Source organism: Condylostylus longicornis, unplaced genomic scaffold, assembly GCF_029603195.1.
Source record: "Condylostylus longicornis isolate FDR11 unplaced genomic scaffold, ASM2960319v2 ptg000017l, whole genome shotgun sequence".
Lineage (NCBI taxonomy): Eukaryota > Metazoa > Arthropoda > Insecta > Diptera > Dolichopodidae > Condylostylus > Condylostylus longicornis.
This window is the reverse complement of record NW_026577986.1, coordinates 3,572,049-3,593,280: the sequence shown is the minus strand read 5'-3', so window position 1 is coordinate 3,593,280 and position 21,232 is coordinate 3,572,049. Positions and strand designations below refer to the sequence as shown.

The 21,232-nt window shown below is 24.1% G+C and overlaps 1 protein-coding gene across 5 annotated transcripts in view; it reads right to left on the bottom strand.

Annotated features, from left to right (window-relative positions):
* The window catches only part of LOC129606053 (inactive dipeptidyl peptidase 10), a 178,137-nt gene that overhangs the window by 77,534 nt on the left and 79,371 nt on the right, over positions 1-21,232 (bottom strand). For 2 of the 5 annotated variants that reach the window (XM_055516109.1, XM_055516114.1), the window contains exon 1: positions 11,293-12,280. In XM_055516109.1, coding sequence (XP_055372084.1) covers positions 11,293-11,322 — 30 coding nt within the window. In that variant the 5' untranslated portion in view covers positions 11,323-12,280. Of the gene's footprint in view, positions 1-11,292; positions 12,281-15,681; positions 15,734-21,232 lie in introns of those variants that run through there. The other 3 variants (XM_055516112.1, XM_055516111.1, XM_055516113.1) reach the window with 3 other exon arrangements.

Genomic DNA, 21,232 nt, shown 5'->3' with positions numbered 1-21,232 from the left:
TTAAATTCTTAAATCATTATTTTTCACTTCAAATAATTTCTTAATAAAAATTTTTCATTTTCTCTTATACGATAATATTTTTCTTTTTAAATTTACCATTCTAATATTTTTCGAATTCTTCTTTTCAAAGTATAATTTTTTTAATTTTGAAAAAAAAAAAAAACTTTATTAATATTCGTGAATTATTTATGAATTTATGGTTCTCGTACAAAATTCAAACAGAAATGTACACTTTAGTTTCAGTGTTATATTTGTGTGTATGTATATTAAATAAGTGTAAATATGTATAGCTTGAATAATTTCATATACATATTATATTATTTGGGAATCGGGTTTGGTTTGGATTCTCTTTTATCGTCTATTGAAAAATCCTGTAATGTCGGTGATGTTTCGAACTTCAAATATTATGTATGTATATTGCTCAAGTATCAAATAAAATATTATTCAACCGAAATTTTCGAATAGATATTAAATGATTTTTGTTCCTGTAATGAATCGCATTTTTTGTTTTACTGAAAAGCGCATTTCAAAATAAATTTTCTAATGAAGTCTTAGGAGATGAAATAATTTATTTCAACGCAAGATAAAATTAAATTCTCTTAAATATTTCTGTGGCATTTAGAGAAAACTACCTAAGTTGGAATTATTACTTTTAACTGAATAAACTTTAAAAAATCAAAGTAGTTTTCGAAATAAATTGAAAACTCTAATTCATATCAGAATCTTGGTATTAACATGTTTAAAGTAAGTTTCCCAAAACTTTGATTTGGTGAACATTTTGAATTGTAAAAATAGTTTCAGTGCTTTGCTGCGAAAAATTCAAATATTGTTGCATAGTAACCTTTGGGATATTAGTCTCATTGTTATAAATATATTCTGAAATATTCTTGAGTTTTCGCTTTTGTCAGGCTAATTTTGATCCGATGATTTACCGAAACTATGTGAGAAAATTTTAAACCAACACGTTTATTAGAAATACAGTGTGAACTACGAGTATAAGCATAATACATAATAATATTCTTCAATATGGGGATTTCTACAAGGCACTTCTGACGTCATAAATATGTATATTGTTCGAATACCATAACAAAATGAATAACATAAGAAATTACTTTAAAAGAATTTTTTACAGTGGCTTTTTTTTCCAGAAATTTTAAAGTTTTGATTGATGGTAAAAAAATTTTTTACGAAATTTTTACAAATTGAAAAAAAACCAATTTAACTAAAAAAAATTTTCTCGGGTTTCTAGAAAATAAAATTGAAATTTTTTTTTTTTTAATTTGTTTTTCTTTTCTTTCCTTGTAAAAGATGTTGACATCCTTATTTAGTTAGCACTCTTAAAAGTTGGAGATTTCTTAACAAAAAAATTGCCAAATATTTTTAGAAAAAATAAAAATAAAATTTATTTTGTGAAGTGTTCCATATAAAATTGTGAAAAAGTTGGTAAAGTTTTGCCTTAAATTAAGCAGAAATAAATTGAAGAAAATTGTAGCTGAAAATTTATTAAATCCCATTCAATATAATATTGACGAACACTTAAAAGCATAAAGGATTGAACATATAATTTTTAGTCAGAAAATTGTGCTTAGACTTAGGAATTAAAATTTTTTATATTGGATTTAAAAATTGCTTGAATAAATCATTCGAACATGTTTAGTGTCTTCTTTTCAATTTATAATTTCATACTCTTCTGTATTTAAAGAATTTTTTTTTCGAATTTTACCAATATTAAAATCAATATGGTGGTATAGATACAAAATTTCCATATGTTTCCATAATTTTTTTGTCACGTTTTAAATATTTTTCAATATTTTGGATACACAAAGGTTTTATAGAACTTATGCATTAACACATTAGAAGCCTGTTGTATACATACAAATCCAATATTGAACCAAAAAAAAATATATTTTCATATATGAAACGAACGAATTTTTCTATTGAAAACGATTGGATTAATACATGAATCATTCAAGAGCACCTTTGCAAAATTCGAAGAATATTATGCATTTAAAGTTATTTATGCTAATCTTTACGTACTTATGAATAAATAGTTAGCGTTAAAATTTGCGTATGCTGCATCTGTTTCGTATATAACTTGAATCATTCATATATATTGTACTTATTTATGCATAAGTATGTAAAAAATTTTAATTATTTACCAATTTAATGCAACGAATTAAGGTGCTTGTATATTCAAAAATTCTCACACAATTCTTTTTAATGTTATTTTTTTCCTCCGTTTCCCTTTTCTTGTTATGGGTTGGTCAAATACATTTAGATTGCCTCTTGATGAGAGTATGCCTCAACTTTTATACTTAAAGTCGCTTCTTTCGTGGTTTCCGATATGATTTTCATTCATCAACTTGTGTCGGTCAAGGTGATTGAGCGGGTCGAGATTTACTATTTTACGCGTCACAGTTTTGACTTTGGAATACGTGAGTCAACGACATGTATGTTTGCGCGGTATTAGCTCGTATCGCGTCAGAGTTATGACTACATAATACATGAGTTAGCGAAGCGTATGTTGCATGGAATTAATTTGTATTCGTCTGTTTTTTCTTAGTGCTAACATAAATAAGAGAGCGCTTAAGACTAGATAAATCAATAAAGTACAGATTTTGTTTAATTTATTCCTAGTTTATGTGACGCTTTCTATTAACTTGCCGTATAAATAGTATTATAGTATACATTTGTTCTTTCTCTTCGCTTTCTATTTATAAATGATAATGGTTTTTGTTATAGTTACTGATAGCCTACTAATAGTTACTGACGTTTATTGGCCAAATGATGTTTATTTTCCTATACTAAAATGTTTGTACTAAGCAATCGTCTGACATATATTAATTAATATTGCGATTGAAATAAATAAAATTATTGTACTATATAAGCAGTCATCAAGATTCATATAAAGTTCTTATATAAATACTAGGGCACAAAATCTGTTTTCGATTGTTTTTCTCATATGATATTATGGAACAATTTATAAGCTATAAACATAATGATTTGTAGGCACATTTAAATACGGAAAATTATTGATTTATAATAAAATTAAAATAAAAATATTGTCTCCCTAATTCGAATTACAATCTGTGTTAGAAATAAATTTTTTCCATATAGAGAAGAAATTTCGAATTTGACAAAGCGAAATTAAAAAATTTCGAATAAAAGAGTTTGATTCAACAAGTTTGAGTTGTAGAAGGTTTGAATAAGCATGTTTTGATTGCATTTACTTTGGTTATAATATTTCTTTTTTCTTGTCTTTACTCTGTGCGCAAAAAATATGCTGCTGGACTTTTAGTACTTACTCTTAATAAATATTGTTACATAATTTCTGTTCGACATTTCAATTATTTTCAATGCAAGGATAATTTGTCCAACTTCTTAAATTTAGAATCAAACTTTTTTATATCAAATTTTCTCTAACTAAAGCTGTATGAGACTTTGGAATTTAGATAAATTTTTAAATATTTATAATATATAAGAGACTCATATCTTTTTCGACAAAATCTTACAATTGTTTCTACATTAAAAGTTATTCAAGCTAAAAGCAATATTAAAAATACAATATCACTTCTTTCTTGTATAGAGAAATCACACTTCCTCATCTTAATGTAAAAAAAAAAATAAATTATTCAAATTAAAATTGTACCATGTAATGCAGTACTTAAACTCACATAATATTATACAAAAAAAAAAAAAAAAACAAGAAAAACATACTAATCAATGAAATAAATTTCTTTTTGAAATCTTGATCCTATATTATGCACATTTCTATTACAAAAAAAACATATAGATAAACATATTATGTATACATATACATAATTATATTTACGTAAAAAGTATGTAATAAGTATGAGTATAAAAAATGTAATCACGGTAAAAGTAAATTCATTGAAGCGATTTAAATATCTTTCTCAAGTTAAAATAAATCCGTTTTCATACGCACAATGAAATAACATAAAGGATATGTGTATGTAATAACGACAACAACAAAAAAAAAAAAATGAAGGCAAGAAATGAAAATTCTTATGAGAACTGTATAAACTGATAACATAAAGTTAATATTAAATCCTTTTATCTGTATACATACCTAATACACATGCACACATAAGTAAAATTAAGTCTACAAAAGTGTACAGAGTGCCTGGTTTCCGCAAGAGGATAATACAACATTCATAGAAGAGCCTGATAATAATAGGGAATATTTTCTTTATACAGCCCCATTTCTTGGATTATTGAGAGTCAAAGTTAGTTTTCTTCAAAAATATTCTTAATTTTACATTTTCCCAAAAAAACTCCGGAAAACATCTAATAAAATCAATTTGTGAGACTCTTCAACTTCAGATTTTTAAATTATTTTCACTTTATTTCTTGAGATTTGGTGTTAAATGAAGGTCTAGTAGAACTCTAATTATTATTCACTTTAAGCAAATCGTGCCAGTAAAGCCCCATTCTAAAGTACAAATAAAAGAAGTCGTAAAAATTTTGGCTTTAAATTTCTCAGATATTTTGTAAAGTAAATAGTAGTCAGTGCTTTAGGTCTAGCAACACTGAGAATAGAAATTGATTAGCTTTAAAATACACATTTGATTGATGAGCTTTGTGACACAAAACCAAGCGAGTGAGTAGAAACTAGAAAAATTAATTTACACCCATTACTTTTCATATGTTTGAGTAGATTCACGAACATCACCGAACCTCCCTGTGTATAAGAGTGCTTAAGTATATATTTTGAAATTCAGTATGTTTTCTTCTTTATTTTTTTTTTTAACCCCATACTGAGAGCTATCTTATTTCCTTCTAACAAAAAATATATTGAAATGAAAGGAGTTCCTTTTAAAAGATAACAAACTTTGATAATGTCATCCATATTATTATAAATCCTCATATTATATAATAATATTATGTGTATACACATATACATATATTATAATAACAACATATCTTATTTCATTACATAATTGCTAGGGTGCGTGAAGGTAATTTTCAGTAAAAATTAGGATTTCTTTTCATATTATCAAAGAAATGAAGAAAGGAAATATGTTTTTAGCTTTGTAGGTGTTAAAATTTTCTCCTATTAAATTTCATTCCACCCTTTTGAATATATTTTAAAATAGAATATTTTTATTATTTTTCTTTTTTTAAAAATATTGTGTGAATATATGTGTATTTAATTAGACATTTATTTATTGAGTTTATTTCTCTTATAAAAGTAAAAAATTCTAGAAACATTAGACATTAAAAATGCGAGCAGACGAGAATCAAAATCAAATTATACTAATTTTTAAAGATTCATGAGATAGTGGTGTTTTAGAATTGACTATGAAATTTTCATCAATTCTGATTACAGGCAACTGGTTCTTTATTAAATTAAACAGTAAATTTTTTATGAAATTCGAACTTCATAGACTAGATGTTCTTGCAAACTAGCCTTGAAATATTGTTTTTTACAGCAAATTTTTAAGATCGATCTATTCACGTTAGATATTTTTTAAAAAATTGGTTAAAATTCAATGAATGTTGTGAACCAAAATTAAAAAGTTCATCTTTTAAATTTAGAGGCTCAAATTCTGTTTCAGTTTGGTTGATCTGCTCTTCAATTCAAAATAATTAATTTGGATTATTAAAATCTATACATACTCCATTTCAAGAACCCGTTCTGTTGAGTAAAATCAAAAATTTATCATCTTATAAGCTTCTGCTGAAATTACACTGATAAACGGAGAAGGATAATCTATAATTTATTTCAATAATTTCACCATTAATTTTACAAATGCAATTACTTGAATATTTTATAAATTAAAACTAGATCTTGAATTATTTTGAAATTCGGTATTAAAATTTTTAAAATGTAATAAAAAGTTTTGAAATTCAACTCATTTTCACTTGATTATTACTTTGGCAATTTTTAAAAGAGGTTATGTATTTGGAACGAGCATTAAATGAAGCAAATAAAGTTCAAGGTAACAAGTTTTGTACGTCTTAACTAAGTTATCAAATGTAATATAAATATCGGGTTAGTAATATTGTAAAATTTACTTATTGAGCTTTATGTTCTTGAAGTTTTCTTATTCTTTCCATGATTTCTAACTTCAGATAAAAGTATTTAAACTGCTTCAGATCGAATTTTGTGAAATAATACTCATAACCAGCAAGTAAAACCACAACTTTTGAAAAGAGTATATTATTGCTGACGAGTAAAAGAAGGATAATAATTTTAATATTAAAAATCACAACCAAAATCTCAATTTTGAAAAACTTTCAAAAAAATTATAAAATTTCAATTTAGAAATTCAAAAATTTCCATTGTGAAAAATTTCAAATGAATTTTTCCTATTGCAAAAATGTTAAATCATTTTTCTTTTTTTTTTGCATACAAGCAAATTTTGTTATATTTTTTGACATTGTCATCAACATATAGAAATTAAATTGTAATATTAAAAAATCCTTGTTCGATAACATTGCAATAAAATTGAAATTACAAATTGAAAATCATTTATTAAAAATATAGAAAATTTAAATAGAAAAATTTTCATGCGAATATTTTACATAAGCTGCAATCAAATCAATTCTGAAAAAAAAATGTCATAGTATTCGTGTATGTACTAAAAGTTATCTGAGAGCTACTCATGGGGTCAGATTAATAAAAAAATTTAAATTTTTATGTAAACTGCAAAATGAAAACGTACAAGAATTTCATCCTCTTAATTTTGTGGTATAAAAAATGAAATAGAATAAATAGAAAAAATAGGATCAAAAAATCAAACCAAAATGTGCAATCATAAAGTTCTCTTGACATACACAAGATTTATTCTTAATATTTTAGGATATTTCGTTGTTGCTGTTTCACATTCATTTTAGAGTAAAGGGACAAATTGAGTACGAATAAAATTTAAAAAAAGATTTAATACACAATTTACAGAGTGCATCAAAATAATTTTAAAATATTTCTTTTCGACAATTTAAGGTCTTCTGATAGGTTTTTTATTTTGTTGTAATAAAAAGACAATTAAACATGGTCTTAAAGTTCTCATTTAATAAAATGGTACTTAATAAAGTTCAAAATAATATTGAAATTTTTTTAAAAGCACTTTTAAATTCTTGACAGTGCCCGATGTTTTAACAACTTTGCTTAAAAAATATTCTAAATTATTCATGTACTTGTAAGAAATTCACTTGAAAGTAGGTAATGTCATTTAAGTTTCAACATTTTATTGCCATTGAATATCAATTGGACTACACCGTTGGGGATACAAAACTTATTTTAACCTCATAACGCTAATCAAATGCAATATTTTTCAAATTTTTTTAAAATAAAATGAAATGTGCACGGTAATATGAAAATAATTTTCCTAACTCACTGTATAAGTATAACTGGAAATGTTAAGAAACAAATAAATTTGTATAGCCCCAATATAAATCAAATGAACACTCATAAAAGAGAATGGAATAAGTAGCTGAAAAAGAAATGATATGTAGAACAAAATGATTGTATATAACAATTTTAATACAAATTTGTACAAAAAATAAAAATAATAAAAGAAACCAAATCCTGATGATTTTTTAGAATCAAATATAAATTTTCATTGGTTTGAGGTTTTTTTTTTCTTTATCTTGTAAAATAAAAGGATATAACGCAATATACTTAAGTAACAACATAAAATAGAACAGTTTTTTTTTTATATCGTATATGTGTAAAATATTTGCATATTGTTATTTCCGGAAATCAAAGTGCTATATAACTCATATATTATACTTTCATCCTAATATGAAAATCACATTTATCAAATATTTAAATCCTTAAAATACGAAAAGGAAATATAAAATCTTTTTCTCTTTTTTATATCCGTAGTAGAAATTTTTTTTTAAATTTTTCTGAAAAAACAAAATAAGAGTAATAAAAAAAAAAATATTGCAAATTGGAATGAATGAGGGTTACCTGGCTAACTCACAGGCATTCTTGCAAACAGTAAATATTTTGGAATTCCTATGCCTGTTGTGCAAATTGGCGGAACTTTCAATGAAAATCTGTAGAAAATGTCCTATGTACTGCAATACATTTAGGGTATTCGCAACGACAAAGGTTTTGGAATATCAACAAGTTTTTGTAAAGTAATCACTTTTATTTTGGTTTGAAATTACAAAAGAGAATTTATTGGAATATCGTCTGATCTGTGCAAATTAATATTATCTACCAGACTGGTTAGAAATTTTTGAAAGAAAATTTATTGGTACAAATTTTGATTGATAGAAACTGGTTGGAACACCTTGGATTCAAATTAATTCGAACAAAAAAACTAAAATTTGCATATCTTTGAACGCAGGATTGAAATTCCAATGATATTTTATTGGTACATATTTGAACAGATTGATAAAAACATAATTGTCATTGGGACCAATTAAAACGTAGTTCTAGAATTTACTTCAAAATTTTTGTACACGTAAATGATTAAGCAAAACAGCACAATGCACTTCTGGACTTCATTTCGAATTTATAATATTATGTCCTGCAAAATAGTTTCTTTATGGTATAAAATAAATAATTCGAAAAGGGTTTTTCTATGTTTCAAGGTTGTACAAATTTTCGAATACACACTTTATGTTTGTGAATTTTTAGACAAAAAAAACTGATATACCGGCATGTGTGTATGTACACATATTATACAAAAATAATCAAATAGCAAAAGTTGAAATAAAATTCGGTTATATAGGTATTTTTAAAAAGGACATTGATAAAGCATATGTGCTTTTCAATTTTTTGTGTAATAGTAGAAAAAGCCCAAATTTATTCAAATTTTCAATATCAAAAGTTTAAGGAGACATTCTGTTTAAATACTATAATAGAAAACCTACTTTCAAACTGATTCCTTCGATTAGGTTATATGGTATTATATGTGCCATGTACTTAGAGATATAAATAAAATATCTTCCTACGTTTGCATATGCTATTGTTTTCAAGGATCCTCTTCAAATTATTTTAGAAACTTTTGTTTGTTTTTTTGTTTTTTTTGTATTTTACATATGCGACATTGAAAAGTTTACAGTTTCCTCTCATATGCTAAATATGTTCAGTTCATGGTTATTTAATTTTAGAAATTTTATTTTTATTATAAATCTTCTATTGTTTCCTAATAGATATCTTGTAGGTGAATGATTAAGTGAATGACTTATTAGACGGATTTGGTTTTTTGTTATTTAAAATTTAATTTTTGGTTCTCAGACAATTTATTGTTCCTCCATCGCGTTGGTAATACTGGTAATGAAGTAACTTTTGATATAAATTCAGCCCTCGCAGATTCTTAATTCAATAAATTACTGATTAAATTATTACCAGAAGAAATAGGTACAATTTAGCATTAAAAACGTCACTTCTTTATTTCTCTAGCATTGCTCCTTTTACAGCAAGTTTTATTTTCAATACAGAGCAGTACAGAGACTCCGTGATCTCTTCGGATTGCGCCTCACCCAATAAACAAATAAAAATAGAAGAAGAAATGTAAGCAAAACTAAATTTTAATAAAAATCAAGGTTCTTTAAAATTCCAGATGTTATTCCAAATTGTTATTATTAAACAAAAATATAAGAAGAAATAGGAAAAAAGGATCAAAGCAATGTTAGGACCAAAGTTTTAAATTTTTAAAGATTTTTCTAAAATTATTTTTAAATTTTCGTAGAATGATTAAGATCACCATCGTTGATTTTTAAATTACAATATTCTTAAATAATTTTAATACAATAAGGGTATTACAAGCTGAAATTCTATGAAATGAAAATTTTCGAAACGAAATGAATTCGAAACGTAATTCGACCAAGATAAATTGATATTTTCGAAAAAGTTAGTTAATATAAACAAGTAATATTGCTTTGTATTTTTTTATTCTTAACCTTTTCCTGTCAATATTAAAAAAAACGTAAAATTATTAAAATATTTAAAGTATTTTACAACCTTTAACTCGAAGCTTCTGATTATAATTTCATTAAAGAATACGTCAGAAGATTTGTTTTATATTAGAAATTTATAAAATTCTCAGAGCGAGTAAATTTCTTTTAATGCTCATATATCAGTACTACCAAAAGTGAAGATTTATTTTCAAAATTATGGATTTTTAATGTTACTGAAGTTTTTCACAATTTGAATTTTTTTACACTTTTTTTGAAATTCCAAACCTTTTGACCAAAAAGTCAATTTAATTGACAATTTAATATGGTAGCGTTACTTCCATGACCGAAAATTTTTGATATTTACTTATAACGAATACAGCTTTCGACATTATCATGTCATTGTACATGTCATTGGTTATTCTTTTTGGTTTCTGACTAGATTCATAAGTTCATGAAATTTTGGCTTCCTACTTTTTTAAATTGAACTTCAACTGAAGATCTCGAATGGTTCGTAAAATTTTTTTTTATCGAATCTTCAAAATGGATATTTTATTCTAAAAGGATATTTGCACTAATATATTTATCAACACTGTCATATATGTAGCTACGGGAACGACAGAGCCAAAAATAAATTATACAAATTACAGTTTAAGGCTCTAGTTTTAAGCGAATTTAAAAATTTTTTATTCTTTTACGTTTTACGTTTTTATTTTGAAAATTATATTTGAAGAACAGAATGGGAACAGAAAATAAGAGTCAAACCCGGAAATTTAAAAATATTACTTATAAGTTTTATGCATTTTGCAATTTCTTCAATATATGCGTTGTCGTGTTTGCGCTATATATTAAATTTAAGCCAAAATAAAGTTGGTATTTTTATTTATTCAATTTATTGACATTAATTTTCACCTTATTTATATAATAAAATTTTATTTTTAATTTTTAATAATTTTTATAATAAAATTAAATAAATTTTTGAATAGTATAAATTTTTATTTAAAAACAAAATGTTAAGTAATTTTAATAATGATTACATAGATTTATGAAATTAAATGAAAATTTGAAAATCAGCTCATATGCCATTTTAAAATTTGAACGCGTCTCTTAGTTTCACAAATGTTAATAAAAACAAATAAATTTATTTTATTTTAATAACAATATTTAAGAATAATATAAAATATATAATAATATTATATAAAAAGGATATCTAGCATATTATTTAATTTTGCTGATAATACTACATAACTAAAAACTAAATCTAAATATTAAATAAATTTTTAATTTATTAGTATACATACAAACTAATTAAGAATTTAAGAATATAAGTAAGTATATAGAATAAAATAAATTTATATATTTATTTACATATTAAATTTTAATTAAATTATTCAATAAAAATTTATACTTTACCTCATCCTCAAAATTATCTTGTTCAGTCATCTTTTTTGATTTATTTTTTTTTTGTTTTAGTTTATTTTGTTATATAATATTTATTAGTCTGTTATATTATGTAATTTAATAAAAGATCAAAATATATTTTTGAAAATTTTATATTAAAATATGAAACAAAAACAAATTTTAAATTTTCTGAATATTTGAAAATTTTAGCAAAAAAAAAATTTAGCGAAAGAAAACGCTCGAGCTTTCTGACTTTGCATTGATTTTTGTTTTTTTCGACGCTTTATTATTTGTATAGTTGTTAAAAATTGCTAAAGCAGGATCAACCTATTATTTTCATATCAGAATTTTCATAATTTAGTTTTTATTTTTTTTTTTTTAATTTTTCAGCATTTTCCTTGTATTTTTTTGTAAAGCAAATAAATTTAAAGCATTTTCTTTTTTAAATATTTCATTTTTGAAAATTGCACAAAACTTATCACAAACAATTTTCTTTTATTTAATATTACTTAGTTATTTTTTAATATTTTAGCAGAAAAGCCCCAATATATTTTTCTCTTTATTATTTTTCTAAATTTACTTTTCATTCAATTTTATTATTATGTTTTTTTTATAACTAAAACTAGACGCAATGCATTTTCAATTATAGTAAACAAAATTAAAATAAAATGAAAAATTTAAAATTAAAATCGGTTCAATGTGTTTTATCTCAACTTTCGTTAAGTTTCGTTGAGTTTCGTTAAGATTCGTTAAGTCTCGTTAAATCTCATAATAATTATGTTTATTAAATTTTCAAAATTTTAAGATAAATATTTAACATTTAAAATACATAAAATCACATAAACCAATTTTATTTTGTAAATTTTGAGTTCACATGTTTTATTAATTATTTTTATTAAATATAATTGAAATAGTTTGTTTTTGTGATTTTGCAGCATTAATTATTATGAATAATAAATTACGTATATTTGTGTATAATTGCAATTTTATATTTTATATTGCACACGAGCGTTTTCTCTTCAATTAAAAGATTGAAATCTCTAATTTTATGGTATCTCAATTAATTTAACGATAAAAAGATGTAAGAGAAATTATGTAAAATTTTTTGTTTTTGTAAATTCTTTTAATGATTACAAAAATTTTTGATATGAAATCAAAAAATTATATTATCGTAAATGCGAAAATGAAATTAGCGAAGACAGGTGAGTACGATTTTAAAACAAATAATAAATTTCAATTATTTAATTTTTGTAAATGTAGATATGTATATGTGTAAAGAAAATATATGGTGAATGTCAAAATACAAAAGTAATAATTCACAATGGAAATAAAATTTTTAGTAAATTTTTTAAATTTTTTTCCACTTTTCTACTTTTGGATTTCTTAAATTTTTGCCTTATTTAAATCCCTTTAAGATTTGTTCGGTTATGTCGATGTTATGGAAGAAGAATGACGTATCTGATATGATTTTTTAAATTTTTTTTTTGATTTTTTTTTTGGATTTTCTAAAAATTTGTTATTATGAACGGTTGATTGGTTTGTTGGTTTAGTTGATTTGTTGTTTTTAATTTAATAAGTTTGATAATATTTATTTTATTTATTTTGTTCTATTTTTTTGTTTCTTAAATTTTGGAAGATCCTGGAATTGTAAGAAAATGAAAAAAAATAATAATATAAAATTAATTTTATTATATTCAATAATAATTTTCTTTTTCATTTCTATATTTCATTTTAATTCAAGTACATAATATTCTATACATACATAAGAATATGAGTGAATGTGAGTATAAGTGTGCCTGTATATTCAAAAATAATTTCTATTGCTGTGTGTAAGGTTAAAATACAAATTAAATAATAATGTAATTTTTAATAATTTTTATTTATTTTTTTCTTTTGTGTGTAATGGTGCTTTTACAAAATTTTCTGTGAATAGTTTTTATATTGTATATTTTTTGTAAACATTTTATGAAATTGGAATTATTACCTCCTGGCAATTTTTATTTTGCTATTATTATATCAAATATTATTGATTTTGATTGATTACTATGTTTATTTGTATTTTTTATTATAATTTTGATTATCTGGTAATTTTTATATTATTTATCTAGTAGAAAATAATTTGAAATTGAATTTGAATTAAATTAAGATTTTTATTATAGATAACGAATAAAACGAACATGAAAATTATAATAAAAATTTTATGGAATTGAATTTGAGTTTCCTTTTCTATAATATTTCAATAATTTTAGGAGAAAGGGAGCAATTCGAAATATTTTATAAATTATTTTTATTACAGCTGGGCTAGATCAAACTTATTGAAATTGGACAAAACAAAAATTTTTATTGAGCGCCGTAAATTTTGGTTTGTCTTCAGTTTTTTGAATTTATTAATGCATCCCTCTTATACGCAAGATTTTTCTGTTCTCCTGACTCCTGGCATTGGTTAAATGGAATATTTGCTTTAAACAGCTAAATTTTGAACTTCTACGTTTAATTATTGTCAATAATGAGTTTTTAAAATAAATTTCTTATTAATTATTAGTTATTATTTCCACATGATAAATTTTGCATATATTTAGGGGAATTATTAAAATGATAATTTTTTAAAAATTGCTTTCATTATAAAATTAAATCGTGAATTAAATTAATAGTGCATATAGTGCTCTTATTTGAGCGCGTGTAACGGGGAGGAGACGGGCATTCGATCTAGAAAAATATGTATACAAACGTGTAAAATATTTAGATTTTTAAATTAGGATTTATTATTTTCGGAAAATAAATGTATTTCTTGCATATTTAAAGCAATTAGCATTTAAATATAAATAAAATTTCTTAATATAGAAAACATTTTCTATTTTTATAAAACTCATATAACATTTTGATAAATTAACGTCAATTTTAGTATAAAATTTTTTTCCTTGTTCAATAGACACAGAGCAATATTATTTATTATACTTGCACACACAGCATTTATATACAATATTTGCGTAGGTATGTAAATTTATTTTCAAGACCTTAAGTAAATAATACACTCGAAATGTCAAATTATGGAAACGGTGATTTATTTGGATTTTTACATTATATTAAAAAGGAATGATGTGCAGCATAAAATAGCAATTAAATTTCATATCTCTAAAAATATTATGAAGGTGAGTTTGTCCATTGTAACTGTGGATAACGGAAAACTGCGTATTATATTTTTATTAAGAAACTTATATCATTTGTAAATTCATGATTGTAGGGTAAAACATGACACTGAACATAGATTTACAATATAAATTTGATGTCATTATTGCTTGGTAGAACATTAAATTAAATTATTGCAAAAAATTTTTTTAAAAATTTTTGAACCACACATAACTTATTAAGCGAATTAATTTCAAAAAAAAGTAATGACATACGAAATGTGCTCCTAGCCAAATTTGTGGTTTTGTTTTTGTCTCGCTTACTGTCGAGAGCCGGCACAGCAAGGGTTACAAGCCAATTCTTGATCCAAAATTATCTGAATTATTAATTTTCCGTACGGATTTGAGCGCGGCAAAACAAAAATTGTTTTATAAACGAAATTATGAAAATCTTTGTTCATACTAAAATTATTTGTTCATATCCCCACATGTTATAACTATTGAATACCCTGTTTCATTTAGCCCATTAAAAAATAGGAAGAAAAAAGCTTGAAGTTGAAATATTTGAAAATATTCAAAATTTTTTATAAATTATTTCTAATTGCAAACATATTAATTACCAGACCTTTAAATAAATTCTGAAATTTTTAATTAAAATTTTTCAAACAAAGAATTGTAAATTTTTGTAAAAGTTTTTAACAAAAATTCAAATAATAAAATGTAGAGGTGTAGAGAAAAATTTTAAATGAAAATTTTATTATAAAAATCTGTTTCAAAATTTTTTAATTACGTGAATTTTAGGCAGTTTTGTATGTCGTGATATGTAAAAAGTATAAGTGTCTCATACAAATATTTGTGATATGTATGTGTTGTTAGAACGAATAAAATATAACAAAAATTTCAAATTTTAAGAGGAAAATGTAAAACAAAACAAGAAAAATGAAAAATTTTAAAACAAAAAGTTATTGAAAAAGTTTAAAACATTTCTGAATTTCCGCTTTTTACAAAAAAAAAAATTTTAAAACTTTTATTTTAGGAAAATTTATTATATGTGTGTTTGTGTGTGTAAGTGCGTGTATAATATTATACTTATAAAATTATCAATGTATATTTTTTTTTTAAATTTAAGTAGGTGGTTGACTGCTTGGTATAGGAAATTTTGAACAATGATAGTTAATGAATTTAATGGAATTTCCTTGTTAAACTTTTCTAAATGTAAAAAACAAAAAAAGAAAAATTTTTGCCTTTTTTTATTTTCTTTTGCTTCTATTTTTACCTCGCTTAATATATTTGTTGTTCACTCGGTAGGTGGTGCTGTTAAACTACTATATGTAAATTTATTGTTATTATTGCTGTACATTTTTTTTTCTAAAAAAATTGTGTTTAATTTTTAAAATTTAAAAAAAAAAATTTTCTAAAAAATTGTAGCTCATATTTTATACAATAATTTGTAAATATTTATTTTGTATAAATTTTTTAATTATTGTAATTGTAATGTTTTAAGCAGTAGAGTTTCCTTAAAGTGTAAGCATATTATAATTTTGGTTTAGATATAGTTGGCTAAAGCAGGGGCTGCACTTGCATTATAGGAATATATCAGTTGTTTAATAAAATATTATACTCGTAAATATATAAAAAAAGCAGATTTTTAAATAAAAGCCAAAAAATTATTTACTTGTATATAAAGCTTTAATGCAAAAAAAAATTAATATTAAAATTCTCTAATATTTTAGAACTGAATCTGCATTTGTTATTGTTGATTTAGCAAGCATATTAGTATGATTTTATAAATGAATTCAATGAGTTATTTATGAAAATAATTTAATAAAATAATGGCCCTAAAATTGTTCGATAACTGCATGTTATTGGTGTAATAATATTAAACTTAATTATTGAATTCTAACTAAGTATCATTCGGAACATGTTTGAGCCTATTATAAAGTTTTTTTTGCAACATTGAATAAATTCTATAAAAAATTTTATTTATTTAGTAACTTATCAGATCTCTTAATAGATCACATTCAATACACGATTGTAAGCCTAAAAAATTGATTTATATTTCAAATTAGTTGTTTTGAATGCTTGAAGCGATTTTAGAGATTGGATTAACTTTTATATTTTATTCCTTATAAATTTTTTTTTCTTCTTTTAAAGTCATTACTGCCAAAAATTCCAAAACTAAAGTTTTTTTCTTCCCATTTCATACAGTATAATTTATTCTTAAAAATAATTTAATCACTACTAAAAAATAATAGAATTTTTTAAGCAATTATGCTGAAAGTTAACGTTCTGTTTCGGAATCTTTAGAATTTCTCAAATATTTAAATGATATTTTCAAATTTCTAAAGCATCAACATAGAAAGAGAATGAATTTTAGTACAAACTCTTATGGGAAATAAAATTTTGATTCGAATTTAAATTTAAGAACGTCCTAATATCATAAAACAAGAATATAAGAATCAAGCCAGAAATTTGTACAACCTTCACAAATTTATTTTATAATTTTTAATATTTTTATATATAAAAATATTTTTTATATTTTTATATGTTTTTTATATAAAAGAACTAGTACCAGTATGAGGAGCTCTGAACTATTTATTAAAATACAATTCAATTTGAAATTATAAAAGACAAAGCTATATTTGAACTTAAAATAATATTTTTTGTGAGTATATTCCTTACAGGCATTTTATCTGATCTCAGACGATGGGGACGCTGACAGGGCATTGCCCCCATGAGAAAGTGACTAAGAGGCATAAGTATATATGTCGAAGATGTCAGGGTATAGCGAAGGTGTAGGATGTGGAACATATCCTTTGCGTCTGTCCATTTCTGATATGGAAAAACAGGCGTATCCTTGGGCTTTCTTTTTTGATGGCGTTGAGGATCTGACGGGTTTGTATCTGGCGCAAATTTTAAAATTCGCTGATTTTTGGGGTTTTAGTACGTGGGGTTGTGGGGTGTCGATACAAAATTTACCGATGAGCGTGGATGTTCACACAGAACCCATATAAATAAAAATCTAGTATATTTCATATACTAAATTATGAAAAGTAATAATAAATTTTTAGTAATAAAACATTTTTTCTTGTCTTTTTGAAAAAAAATAATATTCTTGTAAATTTTATGGTTGTGGGCCTTTATAAAACTTTTGAATGTCAAATCAGAAATTCAAATTAAAGAGCACATAATTAGATTTATATATTCATTTTCATTTTATCTTACTTTTTTCTTGTTTTTATTAAAATTCATGAATTTTAAGTGCGAAAATTCACTTTCATTTTCACTTCTCGGTTATTTTTTCCGGTACAAAAAAAAAAAAATCAACTTTTTACATTTATTTTACATTAATTTTCTTGCTTACATTCACAGTTACAATGTATGTAATTTAGGTGCATAATAAAGTGAAAGGAAGTGAAAATTTCCATAAAAAAGAACTTTTTATTTTTCATTTTCGAAATGGTAAGTATATACGCACTCAGTTATTTTATATAGCAAGAATTCTAATAAATAAGGTGTGAACAATTTTTACAGCGTTATTATATTTTATAATGCATAAATTATATGTGTACATTAAAAGGTTGTATAATAAAATTTTTCTATATATAAAATGACGAGCGTCTGCATCTAATTATTAAAATAATCATTATCTTATTAGGCAAATTAGATTTTTATATTATTTTAAATTATTTTTAATTAAAATTTTTATAATTTAACATTTGCATTTATACACGAATGAATTAATATTTTTATTATAGAAATAATGCGGTTTTAAAGCAAAATTAAAAGTTCCCGTGCTTAATATTAAAAGAAATTTAAATTTTCCATTCATTTACAATTATAACGTATAATAAAACCGTATAATTGCCGGAAATTTCCCTAAAAGAACTTCATCAATATTAACTTTTAATATTATCGTGCTACAAATGGTTCTTGCCACATAAATTTTCCTTCTCTAAATGCTCAGATTTCAGCATGCAATTTTACTTGATTGCATTAAAAAAATTTTATAAATTAATTTGCATTCTAAAATCATGTAAATCACACAGTAATTTTAAGCCAATATGAAAATAAAACTCTTAATTTCATTTGCAATATACTGCAGCTTATTTTATGCGGATATTTCCAAATTAATTCATAAAAACTTCATTTTTTTTATTAGTATTTAATTTGTTGCATGAACTTTAATTTCCTTTATTTTTAACACTTCATTCAATACACTAGCATAGTATTTGGAATCATGAATGATTTTTATTATAGCATATCCTGCCTCAGTTACTTACTCAAATAAAAATTGTTTTGAGTTATTTTTTTTTTAAATTTTTACTTTTAATTGCATCCGGGCCATAATTGCTTTTCATGTCCAATTGAAATATATTTTATTAAAAAAAAAAACTATAATTGAATATAACAGTGCGCTTGGGAGTTTTTATTCAAATGCATAAATCTTATATATGTTTGAATGTATGAATATAAGAAATTTATGGATTTTATGTTAAATGCCTGCCACTTTAAGGATAATTTCTTACCAATATGAAATCTTAATATGATGTAAGGTTATATTACTGTGTGAGTGCGAGGCGGTTGCTCGCCTGGGGCTGAGGTGCTTCGGGGGGGGGGGGGGCTTTGTGACCCCGGGGTGGATGTCGCAGCTTGATGTGGCTGCCATATTGCGGTTTGTCAGGGGCCTAGGAATTGAGCTAATGTAGGGGGATGGGAATCACAAAAGATCCTATGGGTCGACGTGAGTGGGACGTATAGGCCTCGGCCCGCGTGAAGAAAAAAAAAAAAAAGGTTGTAATACATACATAATTAAATGATAAGAAAGCCCGTCCATTGTCTCGTGCTTTTTATGTGATTTATTTGCGGGAATTCAACGCATTTGGCGCACAAGTTGCTGTATAATCACATTGAAAACTTTGCATATGGGAAGTAACTTTTACATTTGTTCGATAACAATTTAAAAAATTTATTTTAATCAAGATTGTGACAATGATAATGACAATGATAACAACAACAAATCGTAAATTGCTTCAATTTACTTTTGCTAAAATTTATACATAGTCAGCGTCTTTATTCCGCAGGGTATGTTATTTATTTAATAATAATTGTATTTTCAGCGATATTGTGTTTCGTTGTAAAAACAGAAGAACTTAAGCTGTGAACGGCAACAGCGGAACGACAAAATTAAATCCACACTATTTTGCATATACTGACGCACATGATTTCAAAAAAACAACCACCAGTGGTAAAATAGGAATTTAAGCTATTTTACCGTCGTCGATTAATTTCGTGGCGGGCAGTCTCATTTAAATATGTGCATTCCATAAGAATTCTTGCATATCGTCGCGGAAAATCGCTTTTCTTCTGTTCTCAAATTTAATTTTTTCATCTCTTATTTTCATCATGAAAATTGCTAGAGTTTCCATATTCTAATATCAGGAAATTATCATAGGATCAGAATTTTCGTCACAATACACCAAAATATATGACTGAAATGAAAGGAAAATACTTCGAATTTTTTAAAACTAGTTTGTACATTGCGCTTAATGGTCTTTACATTTTGGGATGGCAAACAGAAAAAAATTTTCTTAAATTGCATATTTTAAACTGTGATTAAATTCTTTAATACTAAAATCGTTTATATTTCAATTAGAACTCAAGTTATCAAACTATAATCAATTTAAAATGCTAACTATATGGAAAAAGGAAACTTGTTACTTATACGTATAACACTTTTGAAATCTCAATATTTTTATTATATTATTTTCTTGAGCTTTTGACAAAATTTTTATTTAATTTTAAAATTAAATGATCGAAAAACAAAAAAAAAAATTTTTATTATTTAATTGGATTGCATGCTTAAACGCTTTTTAGTTTTCGAAACACGCATATCTAGATAATTTTCTTCTTTTTTTCTGGTTTCCAGACCTTTTCAACAAAATAAACTTTACAATAATTGAGAATCCATTCATATAATAATTTTTGGGTTACGTGACTTATTCGAATAAAGAGGAACAAAAAAAAGAAAACATTTATTTTTTCCAATGATTTTTATTTTTTTCCTAAAGTCATTTACAAAAAAAGTGTTCCTCCTTTTCTTCTTCCTTTTTTTTTGATTCAATTTTAGGTCCCTTAATTTCTTGTTTTTGTTTTATTATCCTTTTAAGCTTTTTAAACCAATTATTGCCGCATATAAAATGTTATTTTTTATTATCATACTTTTTTTGCATCTATACCTTTTTGTTTTTTTTTGTTATCTTGGATCCGGGTCTGACTAATTGTTCGACTAACAAGAGTTGTAAATGAAAAATACTGGTTTCGTTATAAACAGAATAATTTAATTTAACTTTTAATTAATATTTTACCTTCTACTCGTACTTAAAAAAATAATTCAGAAATAAAAAAAAGAAATTTGAAAACTTTTTTTATTTCAGTATGGCGTTAAAACTTTTAAAAATTTCATCACTGCATTGCGTTTGTAGTTTAGTTTTCTTAATTAAGGATCCCTTTTTCATACTGCTTTACACTAAACTTTTTTTTTTATACATTCCTTCTTTGCCTTTATAAATGATAAATTTCCACATGAAGAGGTGAAAAATTTATTATAAAAGGGTAAAAAGATTACTTGTTTTCCACTTTCTGAAATAATTATGGAGAAAAGTTGGTGCCTCCTTTTTAGTTTTTATTTTTTACTCTTGCAATTTTATAGTAATTAATCATGGTAACTTAAAAGTATCCATTAAAATTATAACCGAATTATTATCAGTTTTATTGACTACTACACTAATTTTGGGGATCATAACTCTTATAAACTATTTATAACT